We start from the raw sequence: 24,957 nt of genomic DNA on the forward strand, positions 1-24,957 counted from the left end.
AGTATACTCGGCCAGTGATGTGTTAACATTTAACATATCGCATCACAAACTATGTATTACCACGACACGTATTTTAATACGCTTTATAAGTTATACTTACTTTGCGTAATAAAAAAAACTATCTTTTAGTTTGCATTCAAATAATCGACAGAAATAAAATAATAAAATGACTGGTGTGGAATTAAAAATTATGTTGGTAAAGCATAAATTCAACCAATTAATTTTTTTAAAATATATATTCAGTATTCAATATTAATATAAACATGTTTATAAAATTAATTATTTGATTCAGTAAAATAATCTAAATTTTAATTTATGACGAAAATTAAAAATATATATGTGCTGAAGTTTATTCTATTTATTAATTTTATTATTCATTAAATAATAATGTAAAAATTTATAACAAACAAATTATTCATACGGGAACCTAACTTCACGTATATAAATAAAATTTATATCACTAATATTCACATTAAATAAAACTGATTTTTATGGAACGGATCAGTTTTCAAAATTAAAAAAATAACGTAGAAGATTTAAAAACTCATATATATAATTTTTGACGTGACAACGTCTAATAAATCGATGAACGCCGGCTGCACGCACGAAAAAGGATGACTCATTGTCCCGTTACGCACATACTCCCGTTACGCACATACTCCCGTTACGATTTGTCCCGTTACGCTCATTTTACGCTTGCGCCGCATCTATCTCTCTTCCACTCGATTGGAACAACCATCGATTTGACTTTTTCGAAGCACATTAAACTTGAAACACTGCCATTCGTTTCCTACTTTTCCTATCATCGTCCTATCCTTAACAGAATAACACATATTGGAAGAAGTTAAATAGCAAACATGTATAAAAGTTATAGTTAAAATAATCTCTTCGTTAAAGTAATAAACATATTTGAATTAATGAGTGCAAATAAAAGTGCATTTATAAATTAAATTGTAGATTTCATTTCACTCCTTCTTTTCATCCATAAAAAATAGTGATAATTCAATAAAAAATGATTCAATTTTATTCATAAAAGTATGCAATCATTTCATCAATGTTTTGTTATGACGTTGTCACGTTCAACTATCGTCCGTAAACCAACTTTACAGACAACCAATTTTTTTTAAGTGTAGGGTTTTTTTTTTTTTTTTTTTTTTAATCCTGTGAAAATTTTGTTGCCTGGTGCGCGCAAAACGTAAAGACCCACTCTCGTTTTCTTTTCATAACGCGCCAGAAAGAAGTATATTATACCTTCAGAAGGAAAGACTCGACGCCGCGAGATGTCTTCCGAGGCGGCGGGGAAACTCCGTCGGCCATCCATCAGGACCGGGACAGGGTCTCGGGGAAAGATTCTGTAATCTTCCTCTCCCGGCGGATTCCCAAACAAGAAACTTTTCCTTCGGGGATTACTATACTCCCTTGAGCACTTTCACTCTCCCGCCCCATTCCGGCCACGTATTTCACTTTCTCCGGCAAATCCCGATTGTCACGCCGCCGCTCGCTTGACGTGGGAACGATGCGTTGAGAAATAAAGAGAAAGAGAGAGAGAAAGAGAGAGAGAGAGAGAGAGAGAATAAGTTGACATATTAATTATCTATTCCCCACGGCGGGCACCACCGACGGAAAAAAAAAAACCAAACAACAAAACAAAACAAAAAAGTTCACAAAAGCACACCCAAGTCGTCTATGCATTAAACATTTAGTGCGTAATTTGAAAACACCTAATGTGCCAAATCAACTTTTTTCTCAACTTCAAATCTAGAATCCGATTCTTAAAAAGTATCTCAAATTCTTATATATATATATATATATATATATATATATATATATATATATATATATATATATACACGCATACAAACACACATATGTGTGTGTGCCAGAATTAAAAAATATATTAGCAAAAAACTATAAATTACATTAGATCAATTAAAAATTAAATCATTAAAATTTAAAAAAAAAGTATATTTACATGTTTACGACAAAAAACAACGTGTGTCCAAAAGGTTCCCTGAAATGCTACACTAATATTCCCAGAGCACAACTTTTCAGTTCCTGTGATGTTAGCGTTAGAATTTCTGAATTTTCCTTCCTAAAGAATATCGTATCTTTACTTAAGATCCGATATCATGCTAGGGTTTTCAGGATTCGATTTGCGAATTCCGTGCGAAGAAATATGTACTACTAACTTGGATCTCGTAAATTATTTGTCGTTAATTCCTATATATTGAAATATATATCCCGAATATTAGCACAAGCAATTCAAATACCTTTCCAAGAGGAAATGAAATCACTTATTAATTTAGTTAACGTAATTCTCACACTAGGCCATGAATGTTGAACTAAACGAAGGTCCCAAAGATAGAACCTGTGGTACGTCGAGCCATATTAAATAATAGATACGTCTGTGGAGAATGGAGAAATTTTTTTTTATATCCTAGGTTTGTAGGGTATGTTACCTGCCTCTTAGTAATCAAGAAACTTCCCAACTGTATGATGAAATCGTAATAATGAAAACATTTGACTTTCACTCGTGTGGATCCGGGTTTAATTTCCGATGCAGACATCTGTGATTGCCTCCCAGTGTGGTTTCTCGACATTGTCGTCTCCCGGGTGGTTTTCCGAAATTCACTCCTCCTCCCCCTCCCCTCGTGTGGATTCATGAATTTTTTCCCTGGGGTTGATACCGAAATTCTCTCCCCGGATGGTACCCAGAATTGACTCCCAGGGTGGTTACTCGAAATTGACTCTGACAGTGGTTTCCCGATTGACTCCCAGGGTGATTCCCGAAATTGCTTCTCAGGGTGGTATCCCGGCATTGACAACCGGGTGGTTTCCCGAAATTGACCACCGGGTGGTTTCCCGAAATTGACCACCGGATGGGTTCCCAAAATTGACTCCCCATGTGGTTTCCAGAATTGGACACGGAGGTTTCCCAAAATTGACTCCCAGGGTAATTTCCCGAAACTGCCTCCCCAGGTGGTTTCCCGACAATGACTCCCAGGGTGGTTACCCTCAAATGATCCCCAGGTTCCCCCCCCCCCCTAGATTGATTCCCCGGGTGGTTTACAATAATCTATGGATCTGATTTAAAGAGTAGTCTGTTCACCAGGCCTGCATGTGTTGTGTATTCTGGAAGTCTTCCTTCTCTATACCGCTTCTTGTGCTTCTGAATATTGTCCAATGGGCAATATAAAATGTACCAATAATCTCTCTTCCATGAAATGAAATATTTTATGTTGGCTTTAAGGAATTGAATATCCACTGTTGTTTTGTAGACAGATTTATATCTATAAACTCTTTGGTGATTTTTTTTTTCTTCAAATTTATCTAAATTAATTTTTGTCCACAATTTATGCATTCCAGTATGATTCCTAAATGTTTGAATAAAGTTCAGATTCACTCCAGTTATTTCTGCAGCTTTCTCAGGGTTTCTAAAAAAAACATTGCGCGTAGAGTTGCCGTTATTTGTACTGCCAATATGCTGCTTAGGCTGTCTAACTCATGAATCTCTCCTGGACAGACTTTTTTTTCTTAGAAATATTTTCTTTATTTCAGAGACTCTTGTGTGCCTTCTATGCGATATGAAATATGAAAGATGTATTCAAACAGTCTGATCCAACAGTGAAGTAGTGATGTACCCAAGAGGAAAAATATTCTTGATTCAAAATGTTATTTTGGACATATGCCATTGCTGTTTTACACTGTATTCCATAAGAAACCTCAATAACGTACAAAATATATGAAAATTACGAGAACGATATACATGCAAACATGCAAAAAAAACAGCTAAAATCAATTTAGTTAAAAAATTAAAAAGATAAGCGGCACAGGTAATCCCGTGGAAACAATATTACAGAGGTGCCCACCCCCCTCAAACACTATGACTCACCCCCCTCCCTAACCTAATTTCCCCCCCCCCCCCGCGAAATTTTTTATGCCATTTTCTCAATGATTACTCAATTATTTTATAATATTATACTTTTTTAGTATTATATTTTATCACATTTTGCATTAATTAAAACTGATTTTCTAATAATAATTTTGGTCATATCAGGTAATATTTCCATCCTGAACCAACAGATGCCAAAATGCTTTTGTTGAGGAAAGTGCGGGGTTGCCAATTTGGTTTACAAGATCCCTTTCAATTATCAAAGCACCAGAAACGTATTTTCACATTAGAAGCTATAATTATGTAAATAATATATACATTTATACATTTTTCTCGTCTTTAAACCACCCCCCCCCCCTGAAATTTTAATGACGCAGTCTGCGTCGTTACCCCCCCTTGTGGGCACCCCTGAATATTACATAACAGACGGGCACACTGGGCTAAACGTACGAGACAGTAATAACAAGAACAGTACATAACATTTAAAAAAAACCACCTTGGACCAAACGGCAACAAGAAGACGAACCCAACGATGATACAGATAATATGTGGACACCACAACTAAAACGGTAGGCTTTCTGAGACAACAGTTGCGACGTTCGGAAAAACCGTGCGTGTGTTCTGTGGCGAATGTAGCCCGGCCTTAAAACGTTTTATTAATATTTTTTTTTTCGTTTTGGCGCGAATGGAGACTATATAAAGAAGTCTGATTTACGGCACGTTGATTGATGTGTTTGTTCGGCGCGCGTCAGGGCAGCGTGCCTTCCAAACGTAATGGTAGCGGTCAGATCGTAAATTACAGTCCCGAGCCGAACTAGCTACCAGAAGATCATTGAGGTTATGTTCCGTAAGCGCATATCCCAGCAATCTATACCACTGCCCCCTCTTCAAGCGTCTGACAACCTAAACAGCAATTCCCCCCCCCCCCCCAAGCATACTTATCTTATTCGAAACAATCCAGCGAATAATTGAATTGGGAGTCAAATGTCTGATCGACATCAATGGGGATGAAACAAAATTTGACAAGTGGTGCCCGTTTCCCCAACCGCAACTTACAAATAAACATATCGTGTTTGTTTACACAACAAACGGACGATCACGTGACGTTACGTTGTCAACAAACAATGTTAACAGGACGACAGCGGCAGAAGGATACGTACAACACTGATACTACTTCTGGGAAAAGGAATTGAGACAAGTTACAAAAGAACCAAAAACACATTTACTATTGGGACAATAAAGTAACCAACAAGGAATCTCATCAGTTTGGAAAACTTGATTTGGAAGACGTCTACTCATATTACTCTCACGTGTAATTTGACTGTTTCTTTTTTTAATGTGGGACATCTTAGCTCTCGGTATACGGCATTTGGTACGAGTAATTTCGTGAATGGAAAGGAAGTAGCATAGAACGGAATTACGTAACCACGTGCTGCCATTTGTGGCAGTTGGCGCGAATCAAAAGTTCACAAAGACAAGAGGTAAACATTATAGTAATAATTGTTTAATGAATCTTAACAAAACGAGCGGTATTTTAATAAAATTTTTTGTCGAAAAACAGGTCAGGAGTGTTTGGTAATATTTTTTTTTCAAGTCTTTTCGCTTTTATCGGAGCAGATTCATTATATAGTTTAAACATTTCGGTATGCTAATCGAATGATTCGATAATCGACTCAGCTGCTCCGGCAGCGAATTCTAGCGGCGTGTGCGGAAACTACGTGTGATTCGCGTCCAGAAATTTCGTTGAAAACACAATTTTTGTATATTCAAGGTATTTTATTTTAAAAGAAGAATTCTGCGTTAAAATTCGTGTTTCGAGTTTCGTATTATCTGTATTAGATACATGAGAACAGGGGCGCAAAAACTAAATTTCCAAAAGGGGAGGGGGGCAATATACCTTTATATAAAGAATCATCGATCCCCCCTATTGAAGCGAGGGGTCCGGGGGCCCTCCCCCGGGAAAATTTGTATTTCAAGGTGGAAAATGGTGCTATTTAAGCAGTTTTATTATCTAAAAATTGATTACACAGCACTTTCTTTGCCCCCGTTTGCCCCCCCCCCCCTGTTGTTGCGCCCTTGCATGAGAACACTTGAGTTAACCGAGGTTAGATGTCACACATCACTGGCGAGGAGTGAAAGACTCCCTCACGTGTTCTCTCCACGGCGCCTTCAAACGTGACCGGAAATATTCCCCCTTCTAAGAGACAGGCCGCGCGGCACAGCGACGCGAATGCAGTCCAAGGATGTTGTTGCAAAAAGTTGTGGAAGTGTGAAGGGGGTGGGGGAGAGAGGAAAGGAAAGAAGTCTATTGGAAAAACTGGTTCTTGGCCGAGATTCTCGTGCGCACTCAGGAACAGCGAAATGCGTTCTGCTCTTTTCTTCCCTTTAGCTCCCCCCTCACCCGCCGGTGTAATCATGGGTGTACACAAGGAAGGAGGGGGGGGGGGGGTAAATTTGTGGTGTATCTCCCCTTCCCCCTCCCCCCGAAATCATAACAAAAAAAAATACATGAAAGTTTATTTTCGAAGGTAAATATTATTTCTAGCAAACAGTTAAGCTTAAACTGGGTGTTACCAACTTGGGTTATACTAAAATCGTTGCATCATACAAGCAGCCCAACACACATCCAGCTATAATTTGCACGAGATTTGTCGTACTAAAATGCTGACAGACACACACGATGTACCATCCGTAATACCGCAGTTGGAGTTAATAAATCAGCGAAAATTCCCAAGCACAGTCCTAGTACTCGGGTCAGTTGGTAGTACTGCAGGTCCACTCCAAAGGAAAAACTGTACCTGCCGAAACATGAGACCTAGTTTTTTTTTTTTTTTTTTTTTAAGCAGTTCTGAGCCCGTCCGCTAGATGGTGGCTTTCATAATACATTCCTAACATAGCTACAATGATTGTGAGAAGTAATGCGTACGTCAGGCAAACAAACCAGTGAAAAATTAATTCACTCCATTTTAGTTGCTACATATTTTGTGGTGTGGCAAACCAGAAACGTTTGCATCGCATACTCATTTCTACGTTAACATTAGGTTTTTTTTTTTTAGTTACAAAACGGCCTTAAGTGTTATTCGCGCAGTTGAGATCACTTTTACCAAGTAACTGGTCTTCAAGTAAATAAATTAACATTACTAACATAAATTTTTGCACTACCGCTCCCATGTCATCTCACACCTTACATATATGCCTGCCCTGCCTGGGCGCACTCCTCCCTTTACAACCTCCGACCCATTCACACGCACTTTCTTCCTAGACACACGCCGGGACGATAGAATTGTATCCCCTCGGAAAGGTTATACCTTTCATACTTTTGGTGGCGGTAGTGTAGCTGGGTAGAAACTGGAAAAGTACCCTTTCCGATTTCTTAAAGTGTTTCGGTTTTAAAGCAAATATGCACTGGAAAGTTATCACATGATGTAGCTATACTAACCCGAACAACCGTCCACAATATTTTCAAGTATTTTTTTTTTAATATTGCTTATGATCTTACCCAATGAATCGTTACTTACTACATGATTCAAAACTACTTCAAATGAAAAGTAAAAAAAAAAAACTTTCTTAATTCTTAAGTTACGACTTTGATTGCACTATGAAAGAGCAAAATCCTTTCCGAGGGGATAACTTTCCAGTGCATATTTGCATTAAAACCGAAACATTTTAAGAAATCGGAAAAGGGTAGGTACCTTTCCAACTTATACCCAGCTACACTAACCGCCGCCAAAAGTATGAAAGGTTCCAATTACATGGGGATGCAAGTCAGCCCCCCCCCCCTTTCCCTTCAAAGCCTACTCCTGGGACTCCCCCGTGCCACACCACAACTACGACCAAACCTGCCCGACCAGGCCAAACTGCCACACATCCACGAAACCATCCGGAAGATCACCAACAACTTCCCTCACCAAATGATGCACCACCAGCCTCAATCCCAACATCCGATCAGCACAGAGCACGGGTTCCGAGTCCTCACTGCAACCCCCGCTCAAACCACCCAACTCGCGCAACACCTCAGGGTCACCAAGCATCCGTTATCTACATCACCATTAAAACATAATATGTATGTTCACAACCATAGGTAGCGAGCGGCAATCCGCGGCCTGGAACTCTACGCGGGCCCGCGGTTCGATGCCCGGATCTTGCACTCGGACCTCGAGGCCCACAGTGGCTATGATGACGGTACAGTTGCAGCTTACCCTGCGGCGGTATTGCCTGATTAAGCAAAAAGTCTGAGCCCCCCCCCCCCCTTACCCCCCAACATCCGACTCATCACAGAACCTCTCCCGGTCACTCCCCACCACAGACCACCTCCTCGAGACGAAGATGTCGTTGCCGTGGCCTGAGGATGACAGGGTGGACCAGCACTCCCGACGAAGGAAAGCACTGCGGGACCAACTCACCCCACGGTAGGTAGGTACCACACCAACTCCACCCTGATACCCGCCACCCGGATCCAGTCACCGACCGTTGCTGGTTGGCCCCCACAGCACCCATCCACCCAACCACAACAAATGCGTCAACCGAGGTCCCTCAAGGCATACCTGACTTCCGAGGGCTCATGAGTTGGATAGGAGTTTGTAACCAGTCAAGAAATAAAGTAAATAATGTAATTCCAGTGGTTTTATTTTTCTTTCAATTATTGTCAAGTGTCTCATTCCATGATGTATATTGGTACCCAATAAAGGACATCTTGTTTGGCAGGGTGACCCCCAATTAAAAAAAAAACTAGAACCTCTACCCAGAGGTTTTTTTTATTTTGCTAATAGTTATGGGTAGATACCCGGAAAATTCGCGGGTTCAATGACCTCCAGGATAGACTCCAACATCCTCTACACACACTGGCAAATGCCAACTGTTCATTGGCTGTTGACTTGTGAGTCGTCTCGACTGGGTTGCCTGTGATTCGTTACTTCTATGAGTGAGGGTCTCTAATTGGCCCTCAGTCCTCCAGATTAACAGTGAACCAATGACAGAAGCAGCACTAAGGTATAATTAGTTGAATTTTTAGCATAACGCGAAATGAACCCGCGAATTTTCCGGGTCTCTAGTTATGGGGCCCGCCCAACAGATGGCGTCACATTTTCGCGCGAAAACGTGGTTTCAGTCTCCTAGTGTTAAAGAGTCGCACTTCTATTTCTCCGTCTCAAGTGTTGAGAATCGCACTTCTATATCTCCCTCCTTTGTTCTGTGGAGGCCACACGCCGCGCTGCCGAATGACAGGACCTCGGACCGCCGCCTATCGCGCGAAAAAAAAGAAAAAAAACAGGGGTCGACGACCCCGCGAGTCCGCGCATGCGCAGACACGCCGCCCGCGTCGCTGACTCACCCATCCGCGGCCGGACCTCCTCCTGTTCGTGGAAGACCCACCCGTCCATTGCGCTGCTTTCAAACCCCCGAGTCCCATTTCACTATTTCATTCATTTTTGACGTGACGTCTAATAAATCGATGAACGCCGGCTGCACGCAAGAAAAAGTGGCCCGTAGCGCACATTGTCCCGTTACGCTGTGTCCCGTTACGCACATTGTACGCTTGCGCCGCATCTATCTCTCTTCCACACGATTGGAACAACCATCTATTTGACTTTTTTGAGGTACATTAAACTTGAAACACCAGACCTGCCAACATTCAAATTTAAAAAATCATGAGGTCCTCGATAAAAATTTTCAGGCCCATAAATACAGGTTAGATATAAAAAACAACAAATGAGAATCTTTAAATTTAAGTGACATACCTGTACATATGTTACATGGTCTCTGCTTCAAAATTTATTTCAACAAATTATAGGTTGCAGATTTAATCTAGTTGAACATAATTTAGCGCTGTCGTGTAGTGATCATGCAGGGCCGCAACTAAAAAAGATGTAAAATAACATTCTGCTCGTGTAACACTATTATCACTGTTCACAGAAAAATTAATTTTTTTATTGGAAGCAATACACTTCACGTGTTAGTTGTGTTTTTTTGTAGTGACATGTTTCACAATGTCTCCTCTTCCACTATGCGAGATAGAAAAATCAGCACGGCACACGCTACAAAACGCAAAATTGCTTCCTTTACGTGACTCCAGTATTGATGGAAACTCGTTACTGTAAGCTTTCGTAAAACTTGTTTTGTAACTTTTACAAACAAAATCTTGGGGCCCCGAAAAATCGTGAGGAAACACTATTTTGGCGTGAGGGCGTGAGATGGACCTTAAAATCGTGAGCCTCACACCAAAATCGTGAGAGTTGGCAGGTCTGAAACACTCCCATTCGTTTCCTACTTTTCCTTTCATCGTCCTATCCTTAACAGAATAACGCAAATTGGAAGTTAAATAGCAAACATGTATAAAAGTTATAGTTAAAATAATCTCTTCGTTAAAGTAATAAACATATTTGAATTAATGAGTGCAAATAAAAGTAAATTTATCAATTAAATTGTAGATTTCATTTCACTCCTTTTTTGTATCCATACAAAATAGTGATAATTCAGTAAAAATGATTTGATTTTATTCATAAAAGTGTGCAATAATTTCATCAATGTTTTGTTATGACGTTGTCACGTTCAACTATCGTCCGTAAACCAACTTTACAGACAACCAATTTTTTTTCATGTTTTTTTTACATATTACAATAAGTAAAATATCAATCTAACACAATGAATTAAACCACGCTATAGAAAACCATTAAAGTAACTTAATAATTAACATAATAAAAAAGTAACGCCAGTTCTTCCATAAATAAAGAAATAAGTAAAAAAAATACCTACTTGAAGGGTTTATTTCTATACAATTATACCGCATCTTATGAATTTGCTTTGGTTGTATTGACTGGGTAAGGGTCACACTTACAGTGTGAACATCTTTCACGCTTTCGACCCTCATAGAACTTTAATACCAAAATATTTGCAGTTATTTTAACTTTTTATATGTTTCATATTGTTAGGTATGTCTTTTAGAAATTTAAAAATAAATTGTAACACTGAAACATGAGTTTTTGTCTTTAGATTTATTCGGTGGCGTCCTAAATAAAATATGAATTTATTAACAAATAAAATTTGAATTCAATACACCTGCAAGTTAATTTTATTGATGTGATAAAGTTTGGAATACTTCAAAACCGTTGCCGCCTGGAGCGATACAATTTTTAATTCGCGTGATATATGGCAACAGCGCATGCAGGAACAATGACAGCGCTAACGGCATTCGACGTGTGTTAGATAGAGAGAGAAAGCGCCAATTTACTTCCCCACTGCAATCTAAGAGTGGGACGCTCTATACAACAGTCCGATACCAGTCCGAAACCGTGGCCTTAACCTAATGCGAATGACGTCACATTATCGCAAGGAAAACTGTTATGTATACAATTGCTATGTCCGATATCGGAATATACCGATTTCTTAAAATAGTCACCAGAGCGCAGTAAATATAGAGCGCTAAAATAAGTGTTTTTCGATGGTTTTTGTTTCTTGTTTTCATTAGTTGTAAATGACTACGCAGCTAAGTTTGATTTTTTTGATTTTTCAAAGACCATAAAACAGTGTAATGAAAATATTATTCCAGTTGTAGTCATCCTTAAAAAATAATAATAATAATTTAAAGCTAAACACCAATTATTATTTAACTGGAGAAACTATTTGTAGCAGTCGGTCACTTATAATAACAAGGCTTTACATTAAATTATGTGCTATGTTCACACATGACCAGAAAGATTGCTAATACTGAATGATATCAAAAGGTTTTTTTTGACAAATATGGTTGAAACCAAGATGGCGTCTTTTAGTTACGTCTCCTTAGAAGTAAAAAATGGGATATCATCATACGATGCTCTAAATAAAATACAAGTAAATGTATTTTTAAAACAAATCATTCAAAATTTTAATTTACAAAATATGTTTTAGATTTATTTTTATAAGAATTTCACTACATTATAAAGTTGTGTCTAAATATTTTGTGCTCTATGGCGTATATCTGGCAACAGAGCACATCGCAACTAAAGTCAACCTAAATTGCAGAAATCGTGCATTGGAAAAGTAGGAGTAATTGTCCATTAAACCCATCCGGTCTATTCGTACACTTTAAAGTGGACAATTCCTGTCTCAATGATACATGGAGTTTTATCAAACTTTGAATTCGTGGGGTGAAGGTTGTACCTACATTCTGGTGGACAGACATCATACTTTATGGCTAGGAAATAAACAATTTTTTATTTTACTTTTTATTATATATTATAGAATAATTTTACATCAATATTGTAATTATAACGTAAGTTTATTACCACAGAAAAGGGTGTATCTTGTGGAAAGGATTAAAATGCACGCTGCAAAAAGGAGGAGACAAGCTGGTGTCAGGGAATGAAAAGATCCCACAAAAAAGATCGTTGACTCTGCAGAGATTCGCCCACGCGGCCCTGTCACCCCCCCCCCCCTCCCCTACGCCAGAGGACGAACCACCCAGGAAGAACTACCCACACAGCACTGCCGCCGGGAAAGACAGCACTTCCTGAATCACCAGCGGCTTTATTTATCGCCTCTTTCTTCGCCGCACCGATGGAACAGTCGGCGAGGCGTCGCGTCTGTCATGCCTCTTTTAAGGCCCCTGCCCACACCCACACACGTGTGTGCAGAGCTTCAGAAGAAGCCACGCCATTTGAAAACCACTCAAGATATTAAGAGTCATGTCTTTGTTAAAAAAAAAAAAAAGCATTCAAGAATACGCTGAGAGCAGATAGATAGTTAGTTAGTTCTCTTTCCGTTATTTCGTTTTTAAACTTAAATCGCGTGTTTTTTTTTTTAAGGATAATGCTTGGATATGAAACGTCCGGGACAGATTCTTGAAAGTGCGCAATGGCCTTGCACTCTACACCTTAATCTTCATTTCTCCGCAATCTAGTTTTGGCAAATTGTATTTTTAGTAATTTACTTTTTTTTGCTTATCATTATTGGACTGTGCTTATTTACTTTTAAAAATTATTGTCATTGTTAACGGAAATATGTGATATATTTTTATAATTATTAGGGGTGACACCAACGCAGGAACTGTGCACCGAAAGTGTACGAGAAGTGTGTGCGTGGGTGTGACACCCTGTGCTGGGAGACTCGTACCAGAATTACGGTGTTTTTTTTTATGCGCGAGTGGCGCGCTCTGCGCATGCGCGGCGCCCGAGTGCCGCAGGTGAGTCTGCTTCGTGACGCCTGAGGGTGTGAACACGTGGGAGAGTGGGGCGCTCGACGCCTCCGTGGGCCGGCACATCTAGTAGTGCAGAGAGACTGCAAGACCGCCTGGACTCTGGCCGCAACACTTCAACTGCCAAAATAAGATGCGCCCAGTATTTTGGCCTCAGTGGTGACGGAACAGCTTCCTGAATTTTAAGTTTTGTGTAGAAGAAGTGTGTCTTTCCAGTTTGCTAATGACGAGGCATAGAACTAACTTTGTTTGATGCGGCACGTTTTTTTCTTTCCTTCGGGAAACTATATTGTAACTATTTTGCCAGTTTTTCATAGTCCCGAAACTGCTTCATTTTTAGTTTTGGAACTAGTGTTAAAGCGTGACGTCTGTTGCGTTTCCGCGCGCCTCCAACACGAGGCAGTTCCACGGCAAGCGGTGCGCGGGAGTGCGCGCCCAGGGTAACCTAGCCGCGCGCATCGGACTGCGAGCTCGGCGCGTGCAGTGTAATCCCTCCGGTAGCCACCTGCGTGTCTGCAGTGGGCAGGAGGAGGGCGTGGGGGAGTGACAGGCTCGCTACACTAGGCCTGCACCACCAGAACAGCTGCGAACATCAGTTTGGACTTTTTGATATATTTGTTCACTGCGAACTGTTGCTTCAGTTTTCATTCCGGACCTGTCTGCACAAATCATTTAAGTTTTGGAGCCATTTTAATGAACATACACTTCACATTCTTTTCGTTCAAGATTCGTTCAGAGACGCGATCGCACACACAAGTATAGTGATAAATTTGGTGGCACATCCAAACCATAAACTTAACAAACACTGTAAATAATTTATTCGCTAGTTTAGTATTAATTTTTGTAGGTTTAAGATTCATGTACACACACGTGTAAAGGTTTTACTCTACGACTAAGTAGGTACGTCAATAAATTCAGTAAGAAGTCAAAACAGTTTGACTCCGAATGATCTTACCTTTGTTATCTGTTATTATTTGTCCCCCTATTAACTCTACACTTTGTTACACACCCTTTTTTTAATTTAAATGTGTTCAACGTTTTGGAGGTTAGTTAACGTATTTGTGTTGTACCCCCTGAAGGAAGGAAGGCAGGGGTATGGGGTTGCAATGGATAATTAGGTTAGGTTAGCTACATTAACAATACTTTATTAATAATGTGGACGATAATAAATTAAGTTATTTTAACATCTTAAATTCTTTAAAATTGTATGAACGGTTGGTTAGGTTAGGTTACCTGCATTAGGTATACTTTTAAACGTATGTATGAAATAGTTGTATGCATGTACGAAATACGCTTCTCAAAACAATACCGAGCATTTATTACGAAAATTGGCGCCTTAATTATGTATTTTAATTTATGTTTCATCACAGCATATTTTTTTTTTAAACCATGAAAAAGATAAATCGAATATTCAATAACCGAACATCATTTTGTTTTATCACGCTTATTAATGTGCGCAGTCACAAAACTGGAAAGGTATTAAGGGAACGGTTTACAAAATGACTAACTGTTGGGAGGTACTGGGAGTACCTCGGACCCAGAGGAACAGTGTAGCCGATAAGAACCCAGACAATTCGACGTCGCGATGTGTAGCCAGTGACGTAGCTAAGGCAGGGTGTCCACAAGGAAAAAATATTTCGTACCAACTTAGGCGAGAAAAAAGTACTAGATTTGAAAAAAAAAGTTACTAAATTATAATTTGTTATGGTTTTTAACAATTTAGGAATTATTAATGAAATTGCAATGCTCTAACTTAAATATCACACGACACACACATACATTCCATAGTTTTTTAAAATAATTACGCTTAATAATAAACATATTGGAGTTACTGTAATATTATTACATTAAAGAAAAAAAGTACTAGATCTGAGCGTAAATGTACTAGACCGCTAAAAAAAACTTGTAAAAGTACTAGATCTAGTACGAAAGTACTAACTGTGGACACCCTGAGCTAAGGTGACTGGCGCCACTGGCCAGAATTGAAAATGGCGCCCCCTCTTGGATTAAAAGAAGGGGGGGGGGGGTTCCAGTAACGCGAAACCGTCGCCGCGGCGGCCCCCCCCCCCCCCTTTTGCTCCGGCGCCCCTGGCGGGGGGCCATCCCTGCCACCCGCTTGCTACGCCGCTGTGTGTAGACGGGCCTTAACGGGACGAGGACGATGGCACATCGACGACCGTCTCCAGCCATCAGGAGTGTTTCCTGGGCACTCCAGGCCCGGCTCTCTTCCTCGGGGTCTCCACACAACCTGTTTGGACAGCTCTGGGAGGGAGGAGGCTGCAGCCGGAGTGGACCACGCCGCGGATTTATTTAAGTGCCTCTTAAGAGCATCTCACGAGGTCATTCCGAGCGCCGGAGCACACACGTGCCCAACAAGACAACGAGAGCCAACAACGGCTTCATCGGATTACACCGAGCACCTGAGTCAATCTGTGCGCCACTTGGGATCCCAAACCAGTCAACAGTCAGCAACACCAGCCGAGTTCCTTCGGTGCTCTGTGCCCGAGTGCGCAGAGAACACAGAGCGAAACATTTTAAGGGTGTTATGTTCCCATTCCAGGTCATAATTTTTTTATATTTACGTTACACGTGGTTTAAACTTGCCGACGTTTTTTGAGTGGCTGAACTTTTCACAAAATGAAATTAAAAAATTATATACATATATATCGCACACGTATTGCATAATTAGCTGTCAAAGGTATGCTTTTTTTTCCGTTTGGAATATCAAACTGAAACCAGATTTTACTGGCTACTTATGTGGTCTTCTTTTATTTATTTTTTCAGAAAAATTGTTAGCTAACATTTTAATATCCTCATATCATTTACAATTTTAAAGGTTTAAAAAAATTAAATAAAATTTTTTGAAAGAAATTTGAAACATACCACGCATTAGCATCCAGAATTGCCTTTAAAGCCTAAATTTTCAGTGTTTCATTCCATTATTTTTCATTTACTTAAAATTAAATTCTGTGCATGTGTAACTTTTTTTTTGCTACAGATTCATTCCGAATATATTCTCCTTAAAAAATTTTAAATTACGATATTTTAGCAAATCACAGTTGAATATCATTGAATTATCATCACATTGTGAAAGATCAAAGCTTTTTTTAAAAACATTTCATACTGTTTTTTTCCTTCCCTGCTAAATAATTTATGGTAACATAATGTTTCAGTATGCCCTGAAAAATCAAGGGATCGTGGCCTACAGGCCACGAGAAAGATAAATAATTGATCATACCTGAACGTCCACCAGATGTTGAAGCACATGGTGTTGAGCCAGAAGAACGCAGCCAGGAACATGAAGTGCGTGGAAGTCGCTGGAACAAATCAGAACCCACATTATCGGCGTGAGGCACCACCTGCAAAAAATTTTGCGTCCTTACATAAACAACCAAGGCTGCAAAACTGGTATGAACATTTTAAGCCAATGAACAAGCGGCATTGCGCTGATAATGTGGATTAGGCCTACACCCTGATTCCAGCGAGAAAAAAAAAGACCAAAACACCGCAGGTCTCGCAATTTCAGTGACCTGTGGTATGGACTCATTTCGTTGCCGAATTGGTTTGGCACCAGAATTCATATCGTTTAAAAATTCTGTTTGATAACTAAAATATAAATTTATTAAATTAGCAACTGCCAACCCTAGCTTACGTTATTTTTCGTGTTTAACTCGTTTAGTTTTTGGGACATCCCTTTTGTAGCAAGGCTATAATCACGTGTTAGTTTCAGAGTAATTTATTTAAGTTAAATTTGTCTATAGGACACGTGGCTATTGCAAACAGTGGGGTGTCAGGATTGTGGTCACTAGTGAAGCGATTAGTTTCCACAGCTTGTATGGTGGAAAACTGTTTAAAAATGCCCTGCATAAAAATAATGCCATAAAAATGAAACAACACAACATGGCGGGTGAAATCAAGCCACTGGGTCCCCAAACACAGAGAACCAACAAAAGACATCTAAAAATGTTCTAAGCTCATCTTTAAAATCCAAAGAACTCCAGAACATGACAGAATCTATGTGGCAACAACAGAAACACTTACGTAGCTACACATTTTCACAAACTTACAGGAAAATTCAGGTCTTATACAAAACAATTTATACAGGTGTTCATTTTGTATTTGTATGGACACTACTACGTTATTGACCATCATACCATCTTACTACAACGAAAATCACGTGTTTTTTAAAATTAAAACTCAATATTTAAAACTGCAAGACATAAAAAAAGTTAAACATTCGTACTTGTTGGAAATCAGCAAAATACGATGGAACATAGTCTCGATTGCAATTATGCTTTTAACGTCCGTACAACTACGACCTAGTTTTTGCCTTGCTTTGGTATAATCTTACTTTCAAAAGAGAAGTAGTAGTAGAAGAATGACTGATTGATTGTCAAAGCTGCGGGAGAGAGAAAAAACTAAAGGGTGATAATTATTTTCACAATCAGGCGGGACTTAAAATGGCTGTAAGTTTCTTTCAAATGTGGGACTGGACGGTAGATAATTTGAATCGCCCCAAAATTACGTTGAGTGACAGGAAAACGCGAGATGAGTTACGCTGACGAAAAGCTCAGATTTTCATAGATTATTATTTTTTTTTTTTTGCAAATCTATACAACAGTAATAAAACTGAAATTTGATCATACATAAAACAACTGTACATTTTCATTAAATTGCGGACGGGACTAACTCAGTGAACATTAGAAGATTTTTCAATCGGAAGTTATAAGCTATTTTCTCGAAATTTTCACCTCAAAAGCGGTGCAACTTTACGCGACCAAGCGGCACGACCGTTTCGTTACGCGTTTCGCAAGGGGGGGGGGGGGGAAACTCCTATTGTAGTCAGGTGCCAAATCCTACCAACCGGGAAACCTACAACTAACTGATGGACCTCGAGTGCACGCCCCCAACAATCGGCTTTAGCGTTGCTACAGATTTTTTTTGCTTGCTTCGTTAAAGTAAAGGTAAGTTAGATTCAGTGGAGGCTACAGAAAAAAAATTCGGGATGGCAATGGGGCACAAGGGAACTTAAAAAAAAAGGAGAGAATAACTTGTGGATTGAAAAAAAAAAAAACTTGTATTACTAGTAGCCGTAAGCGAAGCGGCTTCCCACACAGCTGTGTTATGGTGCGATGTTATACCGAGAGCCAAGATGTTAAATATTTAAAAAAAAAAAAAACTGAAGAGCGAACCCAGCGTGTGGCGATCGCATTCTTGCGGACGTATCTGGCACTCGGCCATCGCGGAGGGGGAAGCCTCCATTTCACAGACGAGAGAGCCACACCCGAAGTTCCCCGAAGTTCATGTTCGCTTTTGTTTTCTCCGTTCTATCTCATTGTAAAAACCGGTGTGGCATTAAATTTTACGGTCGATTAGGATAGGTTAGCTACATTATAAATACTTTAAAACATTGTGGATGGTTGGTTAGCTACATTAAAAATACTGTAAAATCATTTTATGGTTGCTTAGCAAAATACTTTTTAATATATAGCTATCCAGCGCTAGGAAACTGTTTACATGATTTCACAGTAGGCATCTTTAATGTAGCTATCCTAACCAAATCAACCGTTCACAGTGTTTTAAAGTATTTATAATGCAGCTAGCCTAACCTAATTGACCATTAGTTATCATTAGTTACAATGGAAAAAAAAAACAGAAGATGCACGATCGGATGTTTGGCTCTCTCGTCTGCGAAAAGAAGGCTTCCCATCGCGGAGGCGATTGATTGTGCCGATTTGACGAGGGCGGAACAGCTGGCGGCATTCGAGGTTCGAGACCTCGCATGACCCGGTGTCACGATGGTAAAGGAGGGGGGGGGGGGCGAAGCCTGCCAATCATCTCGTTGAAAACCGGACGCCCATGTCTACGAGCACGTAGCCTGTCCGAAACAGCGCCGGCGACGGGCAGTCTGGGCCAGCCCGGGGAGGGAAGACGAGACGTCATCGGTGGCGGACCCTGCCAAGAATTTGGGGGGGGGGGGAGAGAGAGAGAGAGAGAGAAAGAGAGAAAGAAAGAGAGAGAAAGAGAGAGAGAAAGAGAAAGAAAGAGAGAGAAAGAGAAAGAAAGAGAGAGAAAGAGAGAGGCGAAAGACCGGTGAATTCCCAGTCAAATGGAGGTTTCCGACATTTTGGTTGGGCCATCTTAGTTTTGGATTCAGATTTTGGTGTTTATACCGTTACTTTCTTTTCGTTTTTTTTTTAATTTTTTTCTTACCAAGAGCACCATTTTTTTTTTCCAGGACTTCGAAAAGCTATTTTATCAACAAGGATTCATGATCTTAATGTAGGTCATCTGTGAATGTACACGTTGCGCCATATTGAAAAGATTTAGTTTGTTTTATGTCTACAGGAAAAGCATTCAGTGGATCATAAGACCGCCATACTGGAAAGAGGAAATGCCCGGTCTTTGCCCGGCAACAGTCCCGTGTGTTTGGCTTCACTTTTGCCTTTTTACACTACGCCGAGTCTCGGAAGAGCAGTGGAACAACGGCTAAAGTCAGCATCACGTAACCTACCTGTTGTTCTGTCAACAGTGTTTGTAAACAAAGATCGTGTGTTGCTTTGCAGGTGGTAGCACTGGTGCTACTTTAGATAACTTTCAAATCTGAGACAAGTTAGGCGTTCACACAGGCGCCAAGTTTGTTGGGAACTATTTGCCAACAAATTGTACTAATATTGACAAGTGTCGACAACACAGGCCGTTAAACATAGTTGAGTTCAGGATGCTTTCTGAGGAGTACGCGATTCTTGTGGTAGCGGCAATAGTCATTTTTAGTCTGTGTTCACGTAGACGTCAAAGTCGATTTTGGAGTCGCTGAAAGTATTCTGGACGAGTATAAATTTTGATGACTGAGGATTGCGTGTACATGAGAAGATTAACACGTAGTTTTAACAATTTCACAAGAATATATAGTTAAGATTTTGAGTTTATGCTTAACAACATTGGGAGAAAGGGAGAAAAAGAAGCAAGCAAGGCACAATCTGGCCAATCTTCACACTAAAGTAAACACACATTTCTCGGCTCAATTCCAAAATTGCACGTGTACAACAATGTTCCCAACATTATTCTTTGATGTTTACCACCACTCACCGGATGTGAAGATAAAAATATTTGTTGCCAACACAAAATGTTGTAAAAAACATTTTTCAGGTGCAGTTTCCGCGGTTTTTGTTGCCAACAATGTTGCGCGCGCCGGTGGCAAAACGCGCGGGCTTTTTTACATGACAACAGACTATACACCACTCGTCCAGGAAATGCAGACGCAAGCCAGCATTTTGCTATCTCGTGCGCGACGCCACGTAAAAAAAAAAAAACTTTGTAGTTGGTAGGTGGAACGATACAGGACGCACAAAACAAAGGAGGGAGGGTGGAGAAAGAGAGAAAGAAGAATGCTGACTAAAGAGAAAGAGGGAGGAACTCGCTTCGTGTAACTGGACCGGCCTACCCACGCCTTCGCAACGCCAAGACGCGAACCGCAAGCACGCGCTGACAGCTGCAGATGCAGTCACGCTGTACAGTCCGCGGGCGAATAAAAGTGGCAACCACGCGCACGCGAAGTGTTGATGCTTGTTTCGTGCAGAGTTATCAAGAACTTACGAATTTACCCTGTGGTTTGCAGGTTTTTTTGTCAAGACACCTTTTTTCAAACTCCCTGAGTTCCCCCCCCCCCCTGTTTCTTTGTTTACGGATGCAGTTTATGGATAATTCCTCTGTTGGTAGTCAATGGCATGAAGTCACTCACTCACTTCCTTCTGGCGGTAACAAGTAATGACCTGCTAATTAATGTTAAAACAACAGCAAGCCAGATGAACTGCCAGGTTTAAAAAAAAAATTGATACACTCGATAAATCTCTAGCGACTGTAAAGGATTTTCAAACGTGATTAAGGGATAAAATAATAAACCATTATTTGGCACCTAAAATACTAATGACTCCAAAATACACGGCCGACATCCAAAAATTAAATATCTCAACACCTTTATACGAAGAGTGTTTTTTTTTATTAATTGGCTGGAATAACAAATTAAGTTTCCCTAAAAAAGCAAACGCGAACACTTCAGCTCGACAGGAAAGGACAGAGATCAAATGAGACAGGCTGCTCACGCATATTACGACAGCAGGCGAGACACTTTCCTTGATACGCGGTCGTTCATTCCGTTATAATCTCCGACTCATTACTAATTAAAAATTAAGTTAAATTATGGTGGCATGTTCCACACTTTACTCCCGGAAATGAAACACAGAATTACTCCCAAAAATATTATTTTTTTTCTTTTCAGACAGAGTTTCTATTGTATTTAAAAAAAAAACAGGAGTGATCAGATTTTGAAAAGATTAAAAGTTATCAAAAATTGACTCATAGCTAAACATGCATAATCACGCAGTATAAATATTTTCTATCGCGAAACAAAAGTGTGAACAGTGTTTCACATGATTATTAACAATCTAGTAAGGTACTGAACACCCTTAATTACTTACAAGAAAAGCAGGAAGTAGCTGTCAGGTGGTAAGCATTGCCAGTATTATTACAGATGTCATTTCCAAAAAAAAAATGAACTCAATATTAAACGTCAAGAGGAAACTATTTGTAACCACCAATCATATTCAATTCCCAATAAATTATAAAAAAACATGATTTAAAGAAGCCATATTTTGAAAAAAAAAACCTAAACGATAGAATATTGTTAACGGCCTGAAAACTGTTGAAAAAACAAGATGGAATCTTTCGGGAAACCTGTTTGTATCCTAATGAATAAAGGAAAACTCTTGGTGTACGCTCGACGAATTAAAATAAGGTTACCTTCCCCAAGAAGGTACTCCTATGCAAACCCGCCACGTCAAGCTGTTCCGTTACTTTAAAACGAGTGTATGCGCAAAGTAAACGCACTGCTATTGTAGAACAGTTTGAAACACTGCACTATAGTGTTCAAGGGTCCGCCTACCTGGGCACACAAAACGACGTGCAGAGCTAAATAAAAATAAAAAAAAATCACGCGATTTGAAAACAGCTCAAGATATCTCAAGTATGACATTCAAAAATACGCTGAGGGAAGAAGAATAGTTCTGTTTTTGAACGGTATTTTTACAAAAATTGTAAATGGCTGAAAGGCGTGTTTTTCAAAAATAAAAAGTCTTAATGCCCTTAAAGGGACTTGCACTACACATTTACCTTCATTTATACACCGTACCATGTTACAGTCACCACTCTAATCTCGTGGTTGCCCTATGCGACGAAAAACAAGGGGAAAAGAGAATCTTGCTTTTGCAAAGCAGTACGTTGGCAAGCCACCGGAATTTTGAAGGCGGGTGCTATTACTGATGAATGCACATTCAAATTACGTAAACTACGTGGGTTGACAAAGAGGTACAGCGTAAGAAACTGCAGCCTACAGTTAACTAAGGCGGCGGAAGCATAATTGTATGAATATTTATGTCGGCAGCAGGGGGTTGTTTATTGCTGAAGATACCAGATTTCAGAGCCCCGTGTAGCACAGACTATGGTTGTTTTTGCTTTAACAGATAATTCTATGCATGCCCACCACAGGATGGACCAGAAAACGAAACATTGAATTTTTTGGACTATGGTTGCTTTTTTGCTCTTCAATTGTGAACCCAGTTGTGTACTATGCAGTTTAGTTTTAACGTTCAGAGAAATTATTCGAATTCATTAAATCTTTCAGATGAATTCTTTTTTTATTTTTTTTTAAATTTATTTTCCTATTTTTCAAAACTTCGGAAATAATTCACTCAATCAAACAGGAAATTCAGACACTCACAAAACCAAGCTTGTGTGCGAGTGTATCTTGTCACGGTAATCTACGTGCGGTATTTTGACTAAAGTAAACATTTTAAAAATTGTAAAAAAAAAAAAAAAACTGACAAATAAATAAATAAAAATGTAAGAAGGCCTACATTAGTTTTTATAATGTTCAAAGTTAAAAACAGCAAATAATGTAAATACAAGAGAAAAAATAAAAGGTTTCAGAAAATCTATAGAAAAAAGTCAAAAATTTAATATTTAAAAGAAGAAGTACAAGTAAATAATTTACAACAGTATCTATATAAATACTCATTTAAAAATTGAAGTAATATTCCTTAGTTAAATTAACCAGCAAAAATTTTACAAAGTTCTTTTTTACTTGATTTTTTTTAATTGTAAAATATATTCTTAAAGTGTGAAGAGCGTGGCTACCGAGAGTGACGATTATTTTTTCGAGACATTTTTCGTGAATTTCGTGGCCAGTTTGTTAGTTGTTATCGTGACCTGTAGACACTCTTGAGAGGAAACGAGGACGCGCTCTTTCGCAGAAGTGTTCGATCAAACCACGTGGCAGGAGATTGTGACTGGAACGGAGTGGGAAATGAAGGAGGGGGAGGAAGGGAAAGAGAGAGAGAGAGAGAGCCAGCTGGGCTGTCGAGAGGCACGTAGCCGCGCTGTTGCCTGATTGCCCTCTTTTCTCCGGGACACCCGTGCCCGCTCGGTCACGTACGACAAAAAGCCCCCTCCCCCCATCCCTCCCCCAAATCAAAGACCTGCCTGCTATTCACCGACCCCGAGTCAAAAACTCCCCCGAAAGATTCGCGTTGGATAGCCTGCAGTGGGTCGTTACCACAACGCCGAACGTACAATAACGCCGAAAACCATAACGCCGAATGTCAAAATTGACCACAACGCCGACAGCTAGAAAACTACTGTGTACCACAACGCCGAATTACCACAACGCCGAAAAATGATTTTGCGGGGAAGGGGGGGCCACAGGAGCAAAATGGAAAACAACTGAATGAATTTGTGTGCTAACCTTACCTAACGTAACCTTTGTGGCAGTCCTGCAATGACATTTCTCGGCGTTAATGTATTTCGGCGTTGTGGTAATTCGGCGTTGTGGTACACAGCAGTTCTAGCTGTCGGCGTTGTGGTCAATTTTGACATTCGGCGTTATGGTATTCGGCGTTATGGTATTCGGCGTTATTGTACGTTCGGCGTTGTGGTGCGTCCCCGCCTGCAGTTCGCCGGGAAGAAAAAGCCACAACCACAGCTTTTTAACAGTTCCGAAGTTCACCGAAGTAAAATGTTAGGTTAGGTTCGGTCGGTGTAATAAATAGATCTTTATTTTATTTTTTTATTTTTTTCCGTGGGAGAGTAGGTTAGGTTACAATGGTGGCTCGGATCAAGTGCTTAATGAAGCAATCCCAGGCGATCACCTCTGACTGGCTAACAGGGGTTTGTCATCATGGCCTTGATGGTCCCGGGGCAGAATGCTAGCACCTGGCGTGGATCCTTCCTCCCTGGGTCCGCTAGGAGCTCCGGGCTGCGGAAGAGGTTATGTACGTAGCCTGTATTGTTTACAAAACTAAGCGGCAACGATTTGTTTCGTTTCTTTTCCCCAAATTGAATTTGTTTACTCTCTCAATTTTAATTTAATACATGGAAAAATTAACGGGAATTAATACCTTACCTAACCTATTCCTTGCGACAATACAAATCCGTACCAGTACTTGAGTCGCCTTTATAGCCGACTTCATTAAGTACTACTTATATCAATGAATAAGCATGGCTTATTTGATTATGAATACTTGCGAAACAAGGCAAACTTATTTCATGACTGTGAATTCGTATTGAGCAGTACTTATTTGAGGCAGTGCTTCGTGAAGTATTACTTGAAGTAGTCCTAATAAGCAGTGATTTTTATTCACTATGAATTTAATGCCATACTTAAGCATGCATATAAGCAGTACTTTTTTCAAGTATTGCTTATATCACCACTATGAATTCCGCCTAGTGGCTAGTAGCTGCGCAGATGTGTGCGAGTTAAAACGGCCCCGAGGCAAATGACTTGCGTTGGGTTAATTTTTAATCTCGAGTCGCCTAGGCCCTAGGCGGTGGTAAACAATACTCTTGA

At 39.9% G+C, this 24,957-nt stretch overlaps 1 protein-coding gene across 1 annotated transcript in view; it reads right to left on the reverse strand.

Moving 5' to 3' along the window:
* Positions 1–24,957, reverse strand: part of LOC134540306 (probable G-protein coupled receptor Mth-like 1) — a 146,619-nt gene that overhangs the window by 50,740 nt on the left and 70,922 nt on the right. Inside the window, exon 2 of the mRNA XM_063382966.1 lies at positions 16,297–16,375. Coding sequence (XP_063239036.1) covers positions 16,297–16,375 — 79 coding nt within the window. The remainder of the gene's footprint in view (positions 1–16,296; positions 16,376–24,957) is intronic.

This window comes from Bacillus rossius, chromosome 16 (genome assembly GCF_032445375.1).
Source record: "Bacillus rossius redtenbacheri isolate Brsri chromosome 16, Brsri_v3, whole genome shotgun sequence".
Taxonomy (NCBI): domain Eukaryota; kingdom Metazoa; phylum Arthropoda; class Insecta; order Phasmatodea; family Bacillidae; genus Bacillus; species Bacillus rossius.